General features: G+C 37.7%; 1 protein-coding gene across 1 annotated transcript in view; it reads left to right on the forward strand.

Moving 5' to 3' along the window:
• Nucleotides 1-68: 68 nt before the first annotated feature.
• Nucleotides 69-19,242, forward strand: part of MRPL3 (mitochondrial ribosomal protein L3) — a 30,988-nt gene continuing 11,814 nt past the window's right edge. The window contains exons 1-7 of the mRNA XM_032684459.1: nt 69-168; nt 2,081-2,259; nt 3,123-3,214; nt 4,003-4,101; nt 7,986-8,085; nt 9,962-10,022; nt 17,265-17,373. Of these exons, the coding sequence (XP_032540350.1) occupies nt 89-168; nt 2,081-2,259; nt 3,123-3,214; nt 4,003-4,101; nt 7,986-8,085; nt 9,962-10,022; nt 17,265-17,373 (720 nt within the window). The 5' untranslated portion in view covers nt 69-88. The remainder of the gene's footprint in view (nt 169-2,080; nt 2,260-3,122; nt 3,215-4,002; nt 4,102-7,985; nt 8,086-9,961; nt 10,023-17,264; nt 17,374-19,242) is intronic.

Here is a 19,242-nt window from a genome sequence, read left to right on the forward strand (position 1 = left end):
CGCGGGCCGGAACCTTCTGTCCGGGGCAGCACGGAAGGTTTGCAGCGCCGTACGCGGAAGGCGACGGCGGCCCCGCCCCGGTGTCGGCATGGCGGGCTGGGGGAGGCTGGCGAGGCTCGGCGGGCGGCTCTGGGCGGCCGCGGCGGCGCCGAGGGCTCCCGGCCACAGGTAGCGGCAGGGCTGGGAGGGGAAGGGGCTCCTGCGGAGGTGGGGCGGGGGCGGCGGGAGGAGCGGGGGCTGAGCGTGGCTCGGCCCCTATCGCAGCCCAGAGGTGAGGGGCTCCTCGGCGGCCCTTTGCCCTCGGTAGCGTCTTGGGTCTCCACCCCTTGGAGAGGCCTCTTTGTGCAGCCTGCCGGCTTTGCGAGTGCAGCGGTGGTGGTGATCCGGGTTACTGCTGGAGCCCTTCAACCTTAGAAATGCCCCCAGCCTGTGTGGGGGTTCTGGCAGGACAGGCATGTTTGCATCCAGAGCATTTTTGCTGCATAGTGAGCGACTTGACCTGCTGTGTTTTGGGTTGCCTTGGCCTGGCCCTATGCGGTCACTGCTTGTGTTGTTAAACACTCCACCTCGCTGTCCTTGCAGAGAACTGGGGAGCATTCTGGCTTTTCTGAGCCCTCACAGAAATTAAGGCAGGACCCTGAGCTGTTTAGCGGTGAGTGTAGAACCAGAGATTGTTGGGGCTGGAAGGAAGCTGAGCAACTCAGTTTGAAGCTGAGCTTCCTTCTCACAGTGTGGCCAGCTCTGAGGTTAGACTGTGTTGCACAGGGCTTTTTGGTTTTGGGCCTTGAGAGCCTTTAAGGACAGAGACTGCACAGCCTCTCTGATTGTCTTCAGGCAAAACATTTTTTCCATACGTCAAATCAGAATCCCCCTTTTCAGCTTATACCCCTTCTCTCATTCTTCTGCATGCACCTCAGTAAATACCTGCTTCTATCTTGTGAGTGACTTTCTCACAGGCATTGGAAAGCTACTGTCAGGTCCGCCCTAGGCCACCTCTTCTCCAGACTAAACCAAACCCAGTTACCTCACTCCTTCTGGTAGGGCAGGTGCTCCAGCCCCTGGTATTTTTGTATACCACAGCTGGATTCACTCATTTGTAAACATCCCATTTGTACTGAGGACCTGAAACTGGATTTAGTATTGCAGATGTGGTCTCTTTGGAGTGCTGAGGAAAGGGTAAGTGCTTGCCTTGATCTCCTGACTGTGCTTCTGTTGATAAAGTCCAGGCTGCTGTTAGTCTTCATTGCTGTGAGGAGCCTGCTGGCTCCCTGTTTACCTTTTTGCCCCCAGGACCTTCCAGGTCCTTGGCCTAACTGGGGAGCAGCTCTGCTAAAGTCACAGCCTGTACTCTTGCAAGAGGTTATTCCATCCCAGTTGTGGATGGGACTGTGCATTTCTCCTTTATGAATTTCATTGGGTTCCTCGTTGGCTTGTCTCTCTGACTGACAGAGGGACACCCTTGAGCATCATCCACTGCTCCCTTCAAACTTAAGAAGGGTGCACTCATCCCCTCTTACAGATCATTGATAAAGATATTCAATAGCACAAATCCCTGACTAGAGACTTGAGAAACTCTGTTTGTAACTGGCCTTCTAATAGAGTCCAAACCGCTAGCCATGGCTCTTTCAGTCAGCTGATCCAGCCAGGTTTTTGCCCATCTGATGGCCCAACCATCCATACCATAATATCCCAGCTTGGATAGAAAGATGCCACAGGAGATGGTGTTAGAAAGCCTTGCTAAAGTTAAAGACACCCACTGCTATCTTCTCATTCATGAATCTTAGCTTTTTTTTATCATAAGGAGTGGTTGGTTTTTCTGTTGTTGCTTGCTCCCCTTTGGTGCACTTTAGAATACTTCAAAAGTGAGATGAGAACATGACAAAGAATTAGGTGGTTTTGGTCATGAGTGGCCAGTTTGAGTGATGGTGGTTGACTACCTTGGTAGTATGATTTTGGTCTTTATGACTGTATGCTGTGTCATGTAATGATTTGTATTATTCATTACATTGCAAACGTACGTGTCACAAGACATTATTTGAACTGATAAGACACTTAAAACTTTTTTCCCACCACTGGAAAGGGGACAGCTGGGCTTTCTAGTCAGGCACACTAATAGTGCAACGTGGTGGCACGAGCATCTTTCTGAAGAGAATGTGGAGTTCCTGAAGAAGTTAACTGCGGAGGAATACAAAGCTCAGACAGCCAGCAAGCTCTGCCCTCTGAAAGATGAGCCTTGGCCACTGAATGAGTGGACACCAGGTGAGAAAGTATCTCTTCTGAAATACCAAACTCGTGCTGAAATTATTACTGTTGTTGTGTTGTTGCATTCAGTAACATCAGGATTGTGTCTTGTAAAGTATTCTCCTTTTTGCTTTTACATCAGTCATTCAGTACATTTAGTAAATAAGTAAATATAATACATCAGTTCTCTAAAAAGCATTCAAAATATTACACCATGTTAAGAACCCTTTAAGAACTCTTAGTTTTTAGTCTAGATCAGCACTTGGCGTATCTGACTGCTGTTCAATGACAAGATAATAAAAATTTGTCAAAAAAGACTCCTTAGAATATAAAGTATATGAACCTGAAGACGTTCTTGTAAATACTGCTGGACTCTGAAGAAAAAGTGTGGTATATAATACATCCCACTTCTGTGATTCCAAAGTTTTATGGTCTGGAACACAGTATGAAGTTTTTGAGCCTCCAAAAGGGTCACATCATTTGGGTGGTAGACTTGACATGTTGCCTTTGCTATATAAGTTTGCAAAGGTTGGGTGGGAGGAACCTTTTACAGTAAACTTTTCAATAGTTAGCTTGACTCTAAAACATGGGTGTTGTATTTAAAAAAAAAATTAAGGGAGTCTGAAGTATTGGGTTTTTTAATGGGGAACTGGTTGCATGTTCTATCAAACACAACTGGAACAGATAGAACTTCACTGCTAGTGGGATTAAAAACAATTAACAGGTTATTCTCAGCCTACTCACGGGGAGTCAGTGAAGTTTTCTCTCCTTCACCTCCTTAGGAAAGATCAGAGTTAATGAATGGGATTTTGCAAGTTATGAAATGAACCCTTTCAAAGATTAAGTATGGAGTTAGATTCCTGTTCTGTTTTAATCTACAGATTCCATCAGAGTTGGTGTTGTTGCAGTAAAACTGGGAATGATGCCAATATGGACCAAGTCAGGAAAAAAACATGCTGTCACATTACTTAAGGTGAAATAAATCATAATGAATTTCATCTCCTGTCCTGTATTCAGATCGTTAGCCAGACATTTCAGTCAAAAGTGAAAGTTATTACTTATACAGAGTAGGAAATCCCAAAAGAAAGGAAAGGCTTCTTTTGGTGGTGGGTGGTACACCACGCCTACTCCCGAACTTTCTGGGAGCAGTCTGCCTTCTGCCTCAGCTATTCAGGTACCTAGGTGAGGCAACATTAAGCTGGGGTTAACTACCTCACTTAACTTTTTTTATTTTGCCACCTGCAGGTACTTTGGGATTAGTTTCCCCTTGGTTTCTGAGCCTTTGTAGCCCTGAAGCTGCTTCTTCATATTCTCTGGCAGCTACTATTGTCATGAAGCCTTTTGCTCACGTGTTGCTGCCGTATGATGAACCAGTGCCGTGAAGGACATCAGGTTTGCAGGGCAAAAGAGCAGGAGTCTGAAATGTCAGCTCTTACTGTATGCTTTGCAAGCTTACAGAAGGGATTTTGCAGATATTGCATGCAAAAGATGACTATAAAAGATTATTTGATTTCTAGAGCATTTATGAAAATAGTTTGCATTCTACGAATATTTTTTTCCTGAAATCGGTCTTTAGTTGATTGGTAAAAGAATGTCTACAGGAAAAAAGTAACAAACACTACAGCTTACTATTTGTAAACTGTATCTTCTGTTATGAAAACAGAGACTGACTTAATTTCACTTGTTTTAATAATCTCTTATTATCTTCTTAAAGCACACACGTCTGCTTATACTCAAATAAACACTTCTCCTTTTCTTAAGGTGCAAGATTGTCATGTTTTAAGATACGTTTCAAAGGAAGATTCGGGTGGAAAAACAGCTAAGCTGCTTGTTGGAGGCAAAAACGTATCTCCTTTTTCTGTAAGTGAACCACTCTGGGTGTTACTGTTAGAATAGTTGTTTCTGTTGTCCTTGCAATATGAAAGTAGCATAGGTAGACTTCTCTGAAAGATGGACAGACACCTGTGCTTTGGAACAGATCTTTTGTTGCATTCACCGTGCTTATTTCCTAACACTAGTGTAAATTCTTGGTTAAGAGAATAGCAAGAAGAATTTTTGAAAGTTTTGCCTCTTGATTCTCTAGGAAAGCTGTGGGTTTAGGAAGTTGCTTTGATGTGCAGTGTCCTATGGTGGTGAAAGGGTCTGAAGGACTATTAGTAGTGTAGAAACATATGTTCACCATGTCTGTGGAGGTGCAGTTAAGATGAGAACTGCAAGATGCACACTTTAATGGCCTGTTGTAAACTTACCCAGCTTCTTTGGATGTTTAGAAGATTTTGTTCTCTAGCTTATTCTTCCATACTGTTTTATTAGGTGTAGTTGTAATTTTTCCACATGTCTGTTGACATTGTTTAATTTGCCTATAGTTTTACTGATGAGTAAGTTTAAGACTTAAATTTTCAAGAAGATAGCTTCATGGTAACAGCTCATCAAGAGCTGTATCAAAACCACTCATTTAGACACCCCAGTTTCCTGGTGTGGAATTCCCAGATACCTTCAGTGGTTAAGGTTATCTAGCAGAGCTGTCATTTCTAAGGAGGAAGATTGAGTTATAGATCAAGATAGGAACAAAGCTTTCTGTCAAAGGATTGCAATTTCTGTGATCCATTATTTCTGTAAAATGCCATTTTTCACTTCTTGCAGTGTCCTAACACTCATTTGTCTGATTTAGTCAAGTAAAAAATATCCAGGGCTCATGAGCACTAAGCAGATTATCTCAGCTGATTGTGGCTTTTTGAGGACATGGATTTCACTTTTTCAGACTGACCAGTTGTCCCAGAGACTCAAAATTAATCTGTGTACTTGTTTCTGCTTTACCAGAGGTGAGGGAAGAAGGAGCCTTTTAATTTGCTAAACCTATTGGCCTTTATAGTATATTTTACTGATTTTGAGCAGGCTGATAATTTAAGGTATCTCTCTGGTATTCAGTGGGTTTATGCCATGTTTCACCATTCGCTGCTTGTAGTTTCAGGTGTCTGTCCTGTCACTTTAGTCCATTTCCACTTTCCAGATGTGACATTTTTCCTGGAAAAATGACAGCTCTGTTTTTTCTTTCATGTTACTTTGGTCTAAGACATGCAAGAACTATATGAATAAAAATTTTCAAATTGTATTTTGCACATTAGACTCCTTACAGTTGATCTTCTTCTCAAGTAGATGATGTTACCAGTAATTCAGTATGTTGTCAGAGTAATAACATGTGGGAAGTAAGGAGGTATAAAGAAAATTTCTGTTTAAATAGCTCCTATGAACTAAGAAAATTTCTTCAAAGATGAACTACCTAAAAGGTCAACTCAAGGACTTTTTAGTAGTGTGAGTTATGTTAATGACTCTCTCTGGACATAACTTTTCCCAAGTTAGCTTCGATTAATTTGGTTGAACTTAGATTCATTTTAATAAAAAATTAATTAAATATCCTTAGACCGATCTGTGGTGAAGACCTCACCTGAGACTGAACTGTGTATTATGATTATACTGAGCTCTGTATTATTGTTGTTGTTATCATCATTGTCATAGTATAAACTAGATAATTCCTAAGGAAGAATTCGGCATGCTGATTCTGAGCAATTTTGCTTGTTGAGGTACTAACAAATTATGTATTTCTGTGGTTTAGCTGCAAGTTTGAATCACTGCTCTGCTGTGTTTATCAGCCTTTTTATGTGTTTCTTTTCTCTTTGGAATGTCAAAAGTGAGAATTAAAAGAAGGGTAAATGATACTGTATTGTATTAGCATAAGCAATTTGTCTTCTGTTAGTTCCTCATAGGAACATCTGTCTTCCTCAGATTCCTCACAGCTTCTGATTTTTAATGAGTTCAAACAAAAGATTCCCTCAGTAATTTTACTAAAAAAGAATTTTTTTATATTTCTTTTGAGTGTCAAATTGCTTAAAAGCTGATAAGGAATATTGTACTTTTAGCAAGATTTTTTTTTTCCTTTTTAGCTTGATGTATGTCACTCTGCTACAAGTGAAGAGATTTTTCATGATTTTTTAATGCAAACTGTTTTCAAATGTACAGTTCTGACAGTGTTCTAACATTTTTTTGGTCAAAAATATTTTATATGCTTCTCATAACTGAGGGCATATTGACCATTTTCCTGTAATACTGGAAGATATCACTGGTGTTTTTAGAAGTTTAGAACGTCTGAGAATTCACTCAATATTGCTTTTTAGGAAGGCTTTGTAAAGACTGCAGTGTTTTGTTTGTAAAAGTACATCTCTGACTCAACTGTTTTTGCAGTAGAACAGTGCAAGGCCATAGCCTTGAGTAGGACTGGAGATATAAGTGAATTTTACCCTTTGGCTTCACTGTGCTTTTCTTCAGCTGTGGTAGCACAGGGCTGCCCTTGCTGTAGCTTAAGGCAGCAGTTTCACATAACAGTGGAAGTAAAGGATTCATATACAGGCACTTAGTAGAAAGGCCATATCTTTATTTTTAATTCTCACATATGGTTCTACAGATTAAAACAGTTGTCCTCCATTGATGCCTCAAATATTCGTGGTCTTAGGGAGATTTTGTATGTAGCTGATTTTTTTTTTAAAGGTATTTGAAGTGTTTAGTACTGTGAACTCAAGTTAACAAATACTTGGAAAAAACTTTTCACTCTCAAAGACTTTCTATCCACACTTTCTCCTCAAACAAAGACAGATGTTTATACTTAAAATTGCTGGGTTTTTTCTAAGAGATCCTCATCATCTTGCTTCCCCATTCTTCATAAAACTTCCTCTCTTGTTCTAACACTTTTTAACAAATTTTTGAAAACAAAAGAAAGGACATCATGCAAATTTTCAAAACTGCGTTTTTAAATAAACTATGTTACCCTTTTTAAGTTATCCAAATTATTTTGTCTTAAAACATAGAAAATAATTTTGAGAGAAAGAACTGCGCTGAAGTTTTGAGAAGTGAACCTCCAGGGATGTGACTATCCTAGTGTGACAGTATTGTTAGGTGCTTAAGTTGCTTTCTAGGAGAATTCATTTGAAGAAAATTTGAGTGGCATTCCTTTTTTCCTGTGGCTACAATTTACCTGCATTACTGTTTCTGTTGCTTGGTTTCATCTCATGGTCAGCAGTTCTGTGAGTTGTCTTGTTTCAAACAGCTGAGAATAATTTTAAGTACTTTTAAATTTGTCAGAATCCTCTGAAAAGAAGATCCTGCTTTATTAAGTCAGCAGTGGTTTGACACTGAGTGTACTTGGTATATCTTAAAAATACATGAATCATAAACTTGTTGTTCCTAATTTTTCTTTTTTTTGTCCAGAGACTCAAAATTCTGTTCTGTGGAAAAGTTAAGCCTTTTGAGAATTTTCTGCAAGATGAGACTTTGTTTCTATTGTTTTCTTAGTTAAATCAAATAAATTGTATTTATGGTGATGTGGAACTAAGTCATCAGTAGATTTGAAAAAGAGAACATATTTTTAAATTATTACAAAACTCTTTGTAAGCCATGACAAAAACAGTAGTATCTTTTATTTATATTGTAAACGATTCTGATCTTGGAAATCTTCATATGTATCTTATTTATATGATGTAGCTGTAGGATAACTAGTTGGCAGAAAATAAAATGCAGAGGCAGGAGTTTTAAATAAATTTTATATAGAGATAAAATGCTAGTCTCAAGATAAAATTTTAGTATGATATATCTGTTCCTCTGAGTGGTGTTGACAGTCTGTAATCATTTTCTGTGCTAGGTTGATCTTGGGTATTTTAAGATCACTTCTTTTTTACGGCTGCTTTTTGTTACAGAAACCGGAGTCTGCACATCAGATTTTTAAAGAAGCTGGAGTACCACGAAAGCAGAAAGTTGCAACATTTAATGTAACAGATGATGCCATAATTAAGCCAGGTAATTTTTTGAGTTGCTGATTATTACATGCATAATCATTTAACATCTGCCACTTGTAGACCTAAACAAAGTTATGACGTGTATTTAATTTTTGTTTTGTATGGAAGTTGCTGAATTATTCTTTGTCATTAAGTACAAGCATACTTTTTTCTTAGGGAAAATTAGAAATTTATTGTTTAGTTGATGAGAAGTAGGATTTTTCCTTTTTCTAGGGTACTGTGTTTCGATTGATTAGAAAGTTAGTTAATCCAAACTTACTGATATGAACACTGAATTAAGAAATAAGTCTGTAACCTTGACTCACTGGCTGGGAATAAATATGAATGCAATTATGGGAAGTTCTGTGTTTATCCTTATGAGAGGGACACAGAATTTTGTAGTAATGTTTCTCAGGAACCTAAAATAGCAGTTTGAGGTTTTTTTCTTCTTACTGCATTCAGAAGTAGGACTGATGGCTGTCATTGAGGATGTTTTTTCTGACAGCTTGCAAAGTAAAGCACACTAAAATGTGTTTATAACAAATGTTCTCACTAAAAATCAGTATTAGGAGTTTGGAGATCTAACAATAAGTTTTAAGTTTCTAAGGTTTTTTTAGGTAGTGCACTTAGGTTGCTTTCGCTTTTGACGATTATAGGTATTTTCTGAAGAATGATGTAGGCTTGGAAATTCTAATATATTGTGTATTTCCTTGCCATTAGTGAAGCTTTTTGTAAAATCTTTTTAAGTCAGTGTGGTAACTGATAAAAATCAAATCTGACATGCTAAATGGAAGCAAAAGCTTGAGATAAAGCAGAATTGCAGGTTTTCAATAAACTGGTTTTGCAGTGCATGTATTTTGTACATAACATCCTTTATATGCATGATTTTGTGTCAGTTGACAGGCATCTTATTCCAGGTGTGTATGGATTATATAAATATAACATGACATAATATGAGGATTTTTATGCTTGAGATTTATGAGAGGTTTACATCATTTCAGTTTGCATTCATACAGATTTGAAAAAGCATGAGAATGGATGTGGACATGAAGCAATTAAAATTTCACTTTTTTAATGGATGTAAAACAGGCTGAAAACTGAAATATACAGCTATAGAGATCTATATAGATTTATAATGAACTAAGTTATTAATTTTGGTTTGTTGTAGTTTTTTTTTAAGCTGCTAATAAAAGAATATTGCACTTGGATAAAAAAAATCACTGAAGACAAAATAAATCTAAAAGTAATATTTTGATACTGCAAGTATTTAAGGAATTAGTGTAATTACAGTGGGGTGAGTGGTGTCACTGACCTACAGTAGCACTACTTCTGCTGAAAGTTAGTGTGTAAGTAATCCCCCAGTGGATGAGTTTGTACTTCTGCCATAGTCTTTAGTTTGGAAACTCCATGTCTTAATAAAGAGGAAGCATTACAAAAATGTCTTTTTTTTTTTTTATTCTTAACCACATTTTTTATAGTAAGTGGGTTTTCTTTGTGGCTTGATTGGTTTTGTTTTGTTTTTTTAAAAACTCTCCACCTTGTAAAGTTTTGGTAGTTCTAAGTACAGCATGTTCTGTTTTCTTGCTAAGCGTGTTTATTATGAATCTTAACTAATTAGACGTTTGGGGCTTTGTGTATGAAGTACAACATACCTCAGTAGAGCCCTGGCCCTTCCTTCCTATTCATCTGAAATTGGTCTAGGACCTGAGAAATGTGCTTCAGTAGTAAATACAAAGCATCTCTCTTATTCTGTGAGGTTCATAAAGAAGAATAAATAATATGTGAATAAGTTTCCTTTCCTTTGCTGTGACTGTAAGGTACCCTGTATGATAATGACTGGATAGTGATTTAAGGACTTCAGCACTTCATTGAACATGATCTCTCCTCTTCTTTTGAAGGTACTCCTTTGTATGCTGCTCACTTCCGCCCAGGGCAGTTCGTGGATGTTACTGCAAAAACGTAGGTTTCTAATGATTTAACGTGTGCAGTTCATCTGTTAAATAGACTGGTTCCCTTTTTCTTCCCTCTACTTTGTCTTGAACCCGTGGATCACAAAAGCTGAAATACAATTGCAAGAGTAGTGACAGGAAATACATGTCCATTCACTCATTAGATCAACAATATAAAATTATCTTTCTTTGCTTTTGATTATGAACAAGATGAATAATAAATACTATTAGGGTGATGGTTCTGCCTGTATCTGTCACATGTACAGGAAGGGCTAGACAAACAGCTTGAGAAAATGTTGTTCAAGCTTAGCATGGGCAAAGAGAGCTATAATGCAGCATCTGTGGTAAATAGAACTGGGGAATGATTGCTGAAAGGCATCAATTCTCAAAAAGACTGCTTGATTTTGATTTGGTGAAGAGATGTGAAGAGAGATGTATCATGTGGACTGAAAAAAAAGCAAAAAGATGTTGAATACATTTAGCAGGACAACAGAGCTGTCAAATTCCTTTTTTTTTCTGTTTTCTGTCATATTCCAGCTCATGTCCTTGCCAGCAGTGGCTAATGATCTTTTACTTTAATGTGGGAGGAATGATTTCCTCTCAGACCACTGCGAATGCCAAATTAGAGCTCAAGTGGTAGAGGGTGTCAAAAGAAAAATTGGCATCTTGTGGCAAAGACTAGTCATAGCTCTTGTGGTACATCTGTGATTTCCACTGACCAAGAGAACTGAGAACTCCTATCTGTGTATTTCAGTGAACTGTTATTTTTGTTGTGTTGTGATACAAAGATAACATTTTCCATTAGGTTTTTTTTTTTAGGGGTAATGGAAGTAATACCCAACTGTAATAGTCTCACATGTGTGTATGACCTATAAATGTATAATATCATTCACAGGGTCTTGTATATATGGGGAAACCAAGCACCTGACTGCATTTATGAGGGTACCCTATTGAGAAAAGGAGGTCAAGGAGCTGACTGAAATTAGTATCTTTTTTTTATGTCAAACTTCCTTATATAATACTTAGATCTGGCATGTTGTTCATGCTGCTTCTAAATTGCATTCTGTGAACAGCCTGTAAGAGACAACAGCCTGTTTGCAAAACAAAACAGAGGATCATTAGGAATACAGTTTTTTAATGAAGATTAAGTGTCACTGTTTGTTAATGCAGAAAAGCTTTGTTTTTCTAAAAGTATTTCAAGAACTAGTAAAGGGATTTTTTTTTTTTGCCATGTAGAAGATACTGGTAAACAGCCACAGGGTATTTGTATCTTGGTATTTGAAAATATTAGCAAGCTAAAAATAGACTGAGTTCTTGGTCACATTCAGTGAATCCATCTTAAATTGTAATTCAGTATTTCTGACCTGTTTTCTCCAGGTATTTGTATGATCCCATTTCAAAAATTAGCTGTTTGTTTGTGCTGGTTTGGTAGCACATTACTTGTAATCCCTTCTGTACAGGTGAAGAAAAAATTCTGCTAAAGAGAAAGATCAGTTGAGTTTTCTGTCAACATGATTGTCTAATCATTCCAGTCTGTATCAAAATTTTTTTAACCTTTTTCTGCGGCTTACTCACATTCTGATTTCTACTTTTAAAGTTTCTTTCTTCTTAATTTCCACTTTTCTGGAATGCTTCATTTATCATATTGCCTTAACTCTTGGGCAAGAATTAAGTTATTGTACTACATTTCAGTTTTTCTTTGGGTCTTTTACTTTATTCCATGGAATTTCATCCAGTGTTACTTAGTCTCATACTTTAGTGAGGTTCATGGTTTTTTTACTTTTCAGAATACTGTATTCATGATTCATAGTTACTGTACCAGGAAGTACAGATTCCACAGTGTCACAAAAATATCCAAGAAATGCTTCAGTGAAGGGAAGAAAAAGTTACCTTGGGAGTGGTTATAGCATTGACCTATAGCCTTTGGGCTGCACTGTGAGGGGAAAAAATGACAACGTGCTTCATGTTAGGTTTGTGTTCTGAACCCACCTCAAGAGAAGCCAGCTTCTCCCTGCTGAACAAAGACCTTGGGAGGTTTGGTCCACAGGCTGAAGTGAACCTTTGTACATTACTCTGTAAAGCCCCAGTTTTAGCAGAGCTGTAAGCACTTGAAAGATCCTAAGCTATAGGGGCATTTTGGAAAGCTACTTAAAGAAAATAACACTGAGTTACAGTAGGGAGCATAGTTTGACTTCCTTTCCTTCCTCCCACTTAGAATATAGAATGGTTTAGTTTGAAAGGAACCTTAAGGATCATCTAGTTCCACCCCTCCTGCCATGGGCAAGAACACTTCTTGCTAGACCAGCTTACTCAAAGCCCCATCCAACCTGGGGAACGGACCTGGTTCTTCCTGATTCAAACCACTGTGGATTTAAAAGAGAGTAATTCCTAAAAACTTGTTATCACTGGTAGCAAAGTTTTTAGAAATGTTATTACATGAACATGTACTTTACATTTTTAAGATTGACAGTAATTTTGTTTTAATGGAGGAGACACAGAAGTGTGTGCAATGTTTGAAATCATGTACATGATAATGGTGGTTCTGTTGGTAAGAACATGATTAATTCTAATTATTCCTTTAAAAAAGAAAGAAAAAATAATGTCACCTCAATGAGGAGATAATGTAGGGGAATATAAAGGATATTTTAATTTTTTGCCAATTCTTAATTATCCAGATGAGCAAGACATCTTTCTGTATGCTTCCTTCTACCAAAATAAATCAAAAATATGGTCCTTAAAAATGAGCAAGCTTTTCTTAGTTATCATAGCCTGAATGAAGGACTTGCACTACATTTCAGAAGTCTTGGTTAGCATCTTCATTTTGTTATGTAAGTGTAGGGTATTTTTTTTAGTTGTCTTCTTTTGATCTTCCCTACAAATATTTTTGTCAAAGTCTTTTATTCATTTATAGCTCTGTAAAGAAAAACACTTTCACAGAAACAAGAAGGTTCAGTTAAAGATGTATGCAGTTTGTTTTTATTTGAAGTCTCATAATTTGTTCAGCACAATATGAGTAGCTTTTAGAGCACTGTCATTAGGCAGTGTGTCTGCATGCTGTCAGTCTTCTATAGTGCTGAAATATTTTCCTTAGTACTTATTTTCAGCTATTTAAAAGCTCAGTTCTTAAGTTTAGCCCTGGTATGCTTTGAGCTAAGATTTGTAGCACGGTCCAGAAGCACTTCTCTCACAGGTTGCACTTCTGTGACCCCACCTGGAGTGCTGCATCCAGCTCTGGGGTCTCCAGAACAGGAAGGGCATTGACCTCTTGTCCAGAGGAGGTTCACCAAGAGGATTAGAGGGATGGAACACCTCTCCTATGAGAAAGGGCTAAGAGAATTGGAATTGTTCAGCCCGGAGAAGAGAAGGCTTCAGGGTGACCTAATTGCAACCTTCCAGTACCTGAAGGGAGCCTGCAAGAAAGCTGGAGAGAAACTATTTACAAGGGCCCGGAGTGACAGAACAAGAGGAAATCACTTCAAACTGAGAGTAGGTTTAGATTAGATATTAGGAAGAAATTCATTACTGTGAGGGTGGTGAAGCATTGGGACAGATTGCCCTCAGAAGTGGTAGATGCCCCGTCCCTGAAAGTGCTCAAGGCCGGGTTGGATGGGGCTCTGAACAACCTGGTCTATTGGAAGGTGTTCCTTCCTTGGCAGGGGGGTTGGAACTAGATGATCTTTAAGGTCCCTACCAACCCAGGCCAATCTATGACGCTTGTATGGTGACCTCCCTAAGCTGACGTAGGGCATAGGCTGCTGCCCAAAGGGAAGGTGGTGCTCTCTCCCAGAGTCCCCATTGACCTTCTATCACTGGTACTTGTGTCCTCAATTGCATGAAGGAAAAGATCAATGTGAGCTACCTGTATTCTTCCCTGAGTTAGTTTTCAGAGGGATCAGTTGTGTGCCCCAGCTTGCTGATCACCCAAGTGAGCTTCTGCACTAGTACACAGGCAACCAGAACATGGTGATAGGGAGGGGTGGGGCCATGCCTACGGTGGTAGCCCAATGCTGTATGGACATGGAGTTGTATCTTACCTCCTCTTCTGCCACTTCATGACCCATTCCATGAACTTTTCAGGAAAACTTGGGAACATGAGAAATTTTGTCACTCCAAATTAAAAATCAACAGTAGTTTTATTTGAAATGTGCCAGAATTAAGTGATGATTCTGGAGCGTTTATGGTTTATTTAAGCTTTGCTAGGTTAACAGCGTAATCTGAGCCTGAATGTATGTTCTACATTTGTCCGAAATTATTGGACTAAGTAGATGGAATCCTTCTTCCTTTACGGCATCTAAATAATGGTCTTTTAAATGAACTATGAAGAGTTAGCAGCAAACTTCATTAGAGTACTTTATTCCAGTAGCTTTCTAAATGAAAGTTGTCTCATTAGGTACTGGTATTTTACTTGTATCAAACCTGGAAAATGAGGTTTTCTACAAAATTAGGCGGTTGACCTAAACACCTGCCTTCCTGCAGGTGAGAGTAGAATAACTGTATGCAATTAAACTCTGATTCTGCACAAGGATTACTTTCATTTAACATTTGTGTGTCTTAGTCTTTCACCTCATCATTGCTGCCTGCGGTTCCTTTCTGGGACTCAGGTAAATATGTTTCATTCAGTGAAACCAAGTAAATTAAGTCATAAGGTAAAGTGTATTTGTAGGTTATTCAGTAATTTTCAATCAGTTTTTCACAAATAAATAATGAAACTAATCTGAAACATTATTGAACTAGTACGATGAAAGAGCCTTGGTAGATAGTAAAATGTTGTACATTTTTAAGTACTCTTAATTTCAGAATTGTGATATCTTTCCTTGACTTCAGGCAAAATATTTCAGAGGTTGGAGATTTGTTTTCATATTCCAGATCAACAGATCCAAGAGAATTTTCAGCTTTACCAGAGTGCTCATTTTTAGGCTGGTTACACTTCCTATAAATTTCCTAAAGCTTCGGTACTGTAAAGTCTGAGACTTTGTTCACAGAAAATATGTGTGTAATTGGAAGGACCAAGAAGCAGATGATCATAGTCTATCACATAAATCATTAAACACTAGCAACTCTATCTTGTGATGTAATCACTTCTTTCTGTGAAGATATCTTAAAATGTTGATGTATTAAGCATTTTTTTTCAAAATACATCTCTTGTAAGTATTAGGTATTTATTGTTTTTAAAGTACAATTTATAGTATTCTAAATTGTTTAAAAATGAGCAATCTGAATGAAATATTGAAGTGGTTTCATGACATCATGCTTCTTGATTCAAGTTGACAGTACTGTTTACTTTTGAATCGGTGGCTTTCTAAGGTTGTGTGGTTCTCTCTCAATTGCAAGGACATTTTTGCAGCTAAAGAATTAATCATGCCCTCGATCTGCTCGCTCTGGTAACTGCACGGCTGTTGTTATGCAACCTGCTTGCCGTTGGTTTTGGAGGCTTTGTTAAGTTCATCTTCCAGCTAGAGATGCCAGAAGTAGTCTACGTGGAAAACATGGCCAGTAATAAATAGATAGTTTAAAAGAAAAAAATAGCATTTTGGCAGAACAGATACGAGTTTTCCTATAGCTTAGTTTCTGTATGTATTTCAAAGTTATTGATCCCCTAGCAATATGCAGACATAGAAAAGACAAGTTTTGAGCCTCTCTTAAAATGTGTTTTTCAAACCTTTTTTTACAACTATTGCTGTTTACTAATGCAAGCTTTTAAAATAAGCTGATTCTATGGGAAACTGGTGTTAAAAAGCCTTGCAGCCTTTAGATTTCTGTCTTGTGTTCCTGTTTCCTGGTAACTCAGGTCCTCCCTCATGGAGGTGCCTTCCTTTAGCTTCCTCTCATGGCCTTGACCCTCTTCATATCCTCAGGTTCCAGCGCTGTCTGCTGGCCTGGAAGGACTGTCTTGCTGGTGACAACCACTTGCATGACTGGCCAGCTGGCAAGCCAAAGGAACATAGTACTACTTAAATTGTAGCATTTCCGTAGTTGTAGGTAAGGAGCAAAAAAAATTCAGGAGCTTCTATCCAATAAATCTCGATTCAAACAATTACACGTCTTTCTTTGCCAAATTTAAGTGGGATTGATCCTTAGGTTCTAAGCAGCTCTCGTTTCCTTATGATTCTGTGGCTTTAGAGAGTCTTTGTGGCTGATTCTGGCCGTAGCTTGACGTGCTCAAAGCATCTAGGGCAGCAATTAGAGGAGAATTACTCAAGTGGTAAGAGGAAAGAATCTAGTTTTCACGAATGTTGTTGTTTTCCATGTTTGTATATTTTCTCTAGTTTTTCATGGTAGTGCTGAGCAGGGGAGTTAGCAAAATGCAGTCCCTCTGTAGAATGTGCTCTGTGCGTGCTCATACATGGGTTTATTCTTCTGTGTTTGGCTGGAAGGTTCTAATGCTTGAACTAATAGGACCGTGACATTGCAAAGTGCATTAGCAGAGAAAGGATTTCTGTAAATTGGAGGAAAAGGATCATCTTTGTAAATGAATTAAATAATCAGTACAGCCATAAACCCTGTGGTCAGATTTTTCGTTTTGGAAACAGACAATGCCAGTTTAAAGACACACTTTAATCGGCTTTTCCTTTGTGCAGTGATAAGGTGGGTTTTCCTATTGAGTCTGTTCCTGCAATAAATAGAGAACTCCAAAGCCAGTAATAGTATCATGTGCCTCAAAGATTAAGGGCATGGACTCTGAAAATGTGTTTTACTTGTTACTGTGCTGTAGACCTTATTTGTTAGCTGAGTACGTTTCCTCTATACACAAAACTGTTTTCAAGAGATGAGTTTACTGTAGTATGGAAAATGTTTCTTCATTTATTTTTATCATAGTTTAAGCAGTCATCTCTTTCCTCTCTTGGTGCTTAGGACCTGTCATTAAGTTTTTGTGTGTGCTGTTATACAGTTGCTTTTTATTTGGTTTTGGTTTTTTGGTTTGTTTTTTTTGGGAGGGTGTTTGTTCTGGTGTCCACTCGATGAAAGCTTCATTGCGGTAACATTTCTTGAGGATGATCACAGCAAGAAGCATTTTGTGTTAGCCTTTTTGCCTATTTGACTCTCTTCTAGTGCTTCTTATTCTTTAAGCATTGTGCTAAAATATGTTTATGATATAAAATACAGATTTTCATTTTAACTGTATTCCCCTCTCTGCTGAGCTTTGCTAAAGGTAAAAAGATCATGAGCCTGACTGAAATTATTGGTTATTGCTAGAATAACAACCTTAAGTCTGACTAACCCAGGTTTCTTTCTTAATTATTTTTGTTTTCAGAATTGGTAAAGGATTTCAAGGTGTCATGAAAAGATGGGGATTTAAAGGTCAGCCTGCGAGCCACGGCCAGACAAAAACTCACAGAAGACCTGGAGCAATATCTACTAATGTGAGGATTCTTATTTCCTGTTTAAATATTCTCAGTGTTTTTATAACTGCATACTAAAAATGAACAATTTCACAATATCTAGCTGCTACATGTACTCTGTGGTAGCAGAGAATCCCAATAGTTTCAAAGGAAGTTCAGAAACCTGTATAATGAGCAATGCAGATAGCTGTTCTCTTATGCCTCAGTTTATGAATACACATTATTTCAACTGAGCAAATTGTCATATTTTGTAGTATAGCTGAGAGGAATAGTCTTAATACTTCAAAGAGAGATCTAAGAAGCTTTTATCAGACCATTTATAGATTGGAAAAGATTTGCCCGTTATTTTACACTGCAGATATTGTGCCACTCTTTGGAACCCTACTTGCTTTTGTCACCTTGCCTGGCTTGTGTAGCTGCTTGATGAACTGATTCCCATAATCTTATAGGGAATAATTCCCAAAATTTTGAAAGCTTCTAAGCATTTTTAAGCAGAGTACAAAGTCCTATTTTTGCGTTTCAAGCTATTAATAAAATTGGTATAAAAGCTCTTTGAGCAGATGAAGTTTAAACTTTGTCCTCTTAAGGCTGTACAATATTTAGACCAAACTAAGAGGAATTTTTTCAAACTAATTAAGATCAACTGAGTCACGGTACTGAACCTGAGCTGTCTATAATTTTCTTAGAGAAATTAAAATTTAGAAAAGTATTAATAATACTCAGAGAATAGTAAAAGCAAAAGGGCAATAGGCAATGAAGTTAGAGTAATTGAGAGTGTAAAAGCATGCATTACTGCTTTATAGCCTTCAGTTTCAGCTGGAAAAAGAATTCTACACCTGGCACTTGTTTTCACTGAAGAATGTGAATATTTGAACACAGAACAGTGTTTTAGTAGATGATCTTCACCATTACAAAATAACCTCTCTTTAAATTAGAATTTCATAAGCAGTAAAACTGGATGTAATTTCACAAAGTGTATAGAATGGAAAATAGTATTGGAAATGGGTAGATGAAAAAGAAACAAGATGAAAAGATACAATAGGGGAAAAACAATGCCTTGTTAGTTTTTTCCTATCTAGTGTTGACCATCTCAGACGTTTTTGTAATCCAGGATTTTTCAGTACAGAATCCTTTCCCTAGAACTGCATTGCAGCTGATTCCTGAAATCATGATTTTCACAAGAATTAAAAAAATGCCCAAACATTATTAATGAATAACAGAGAGATGCAGGATACAAATCCCTTTGATAACAATGTAGAATTGAAAATTATAGCACTTATTCTTGCCTTTTTTTTCCACCTTTTTAGTCCAGTTTATACCCAGCCTGTCACAAATGGGATACAGAAACTAAGCAATAGCAGTGAATGGAATTAAATTAACATTTTGTTCTCAAAAATACATACATTAAAACAGGTCTGATTTACATCAGTGTGAAAATCATGGATTAGGGGGAGGAGGGAAGCTACAGTGTATCTTCATTTCAGCAACCTTCTAGGGCAGGACTACTCTGGAGCTTTGTGTTAGCATCCACAAGTAGTTCAGGCAAGTTTCCAGTTGCTGTGGTCTGTGATGTAGGTGAGAGACTTGTGTTACCAGGAATCTTAGGAAAAAAACTTTTCTTGATTTTTCACAAAGTGCAAGTATGAATGAGTATAGATTTTACTCTGAATCTATATACATTAAGTATTAAGCAAAGCTAGAATCTCTTTGTTCATATAACAGCATATGTAGCAATTTTATGATTGAGGTCAAGTATTTCAGATAACATGTAGAGTAATACCTAACCTCCAGCAGGAGGTATTTAAAATGCTCATCAGTGTTAGATTTTTTCAATATTATATTTTCAACATTGGAAATATCAGCATATTTTCTCCAGTGCTCCTCTTGCAG

This window comes from Chiroxiphia lanceolata, chromosome 1 (genome assembly GCF_009829145.1).
Source record: "Chiroxiphia lanceolata isolate bChiLan1 chromosome 1, bChiLan1.pri, whole genome shotgun sequence".
In the NCBI taxonomy this organism is placed as follows: domain Eukaryota; kingdom Metazoa; phylum Chordata; class Aves; order Passeriformes; family Pipridae; genus Chiroxiphia; species Chiroxiphia lanceolata.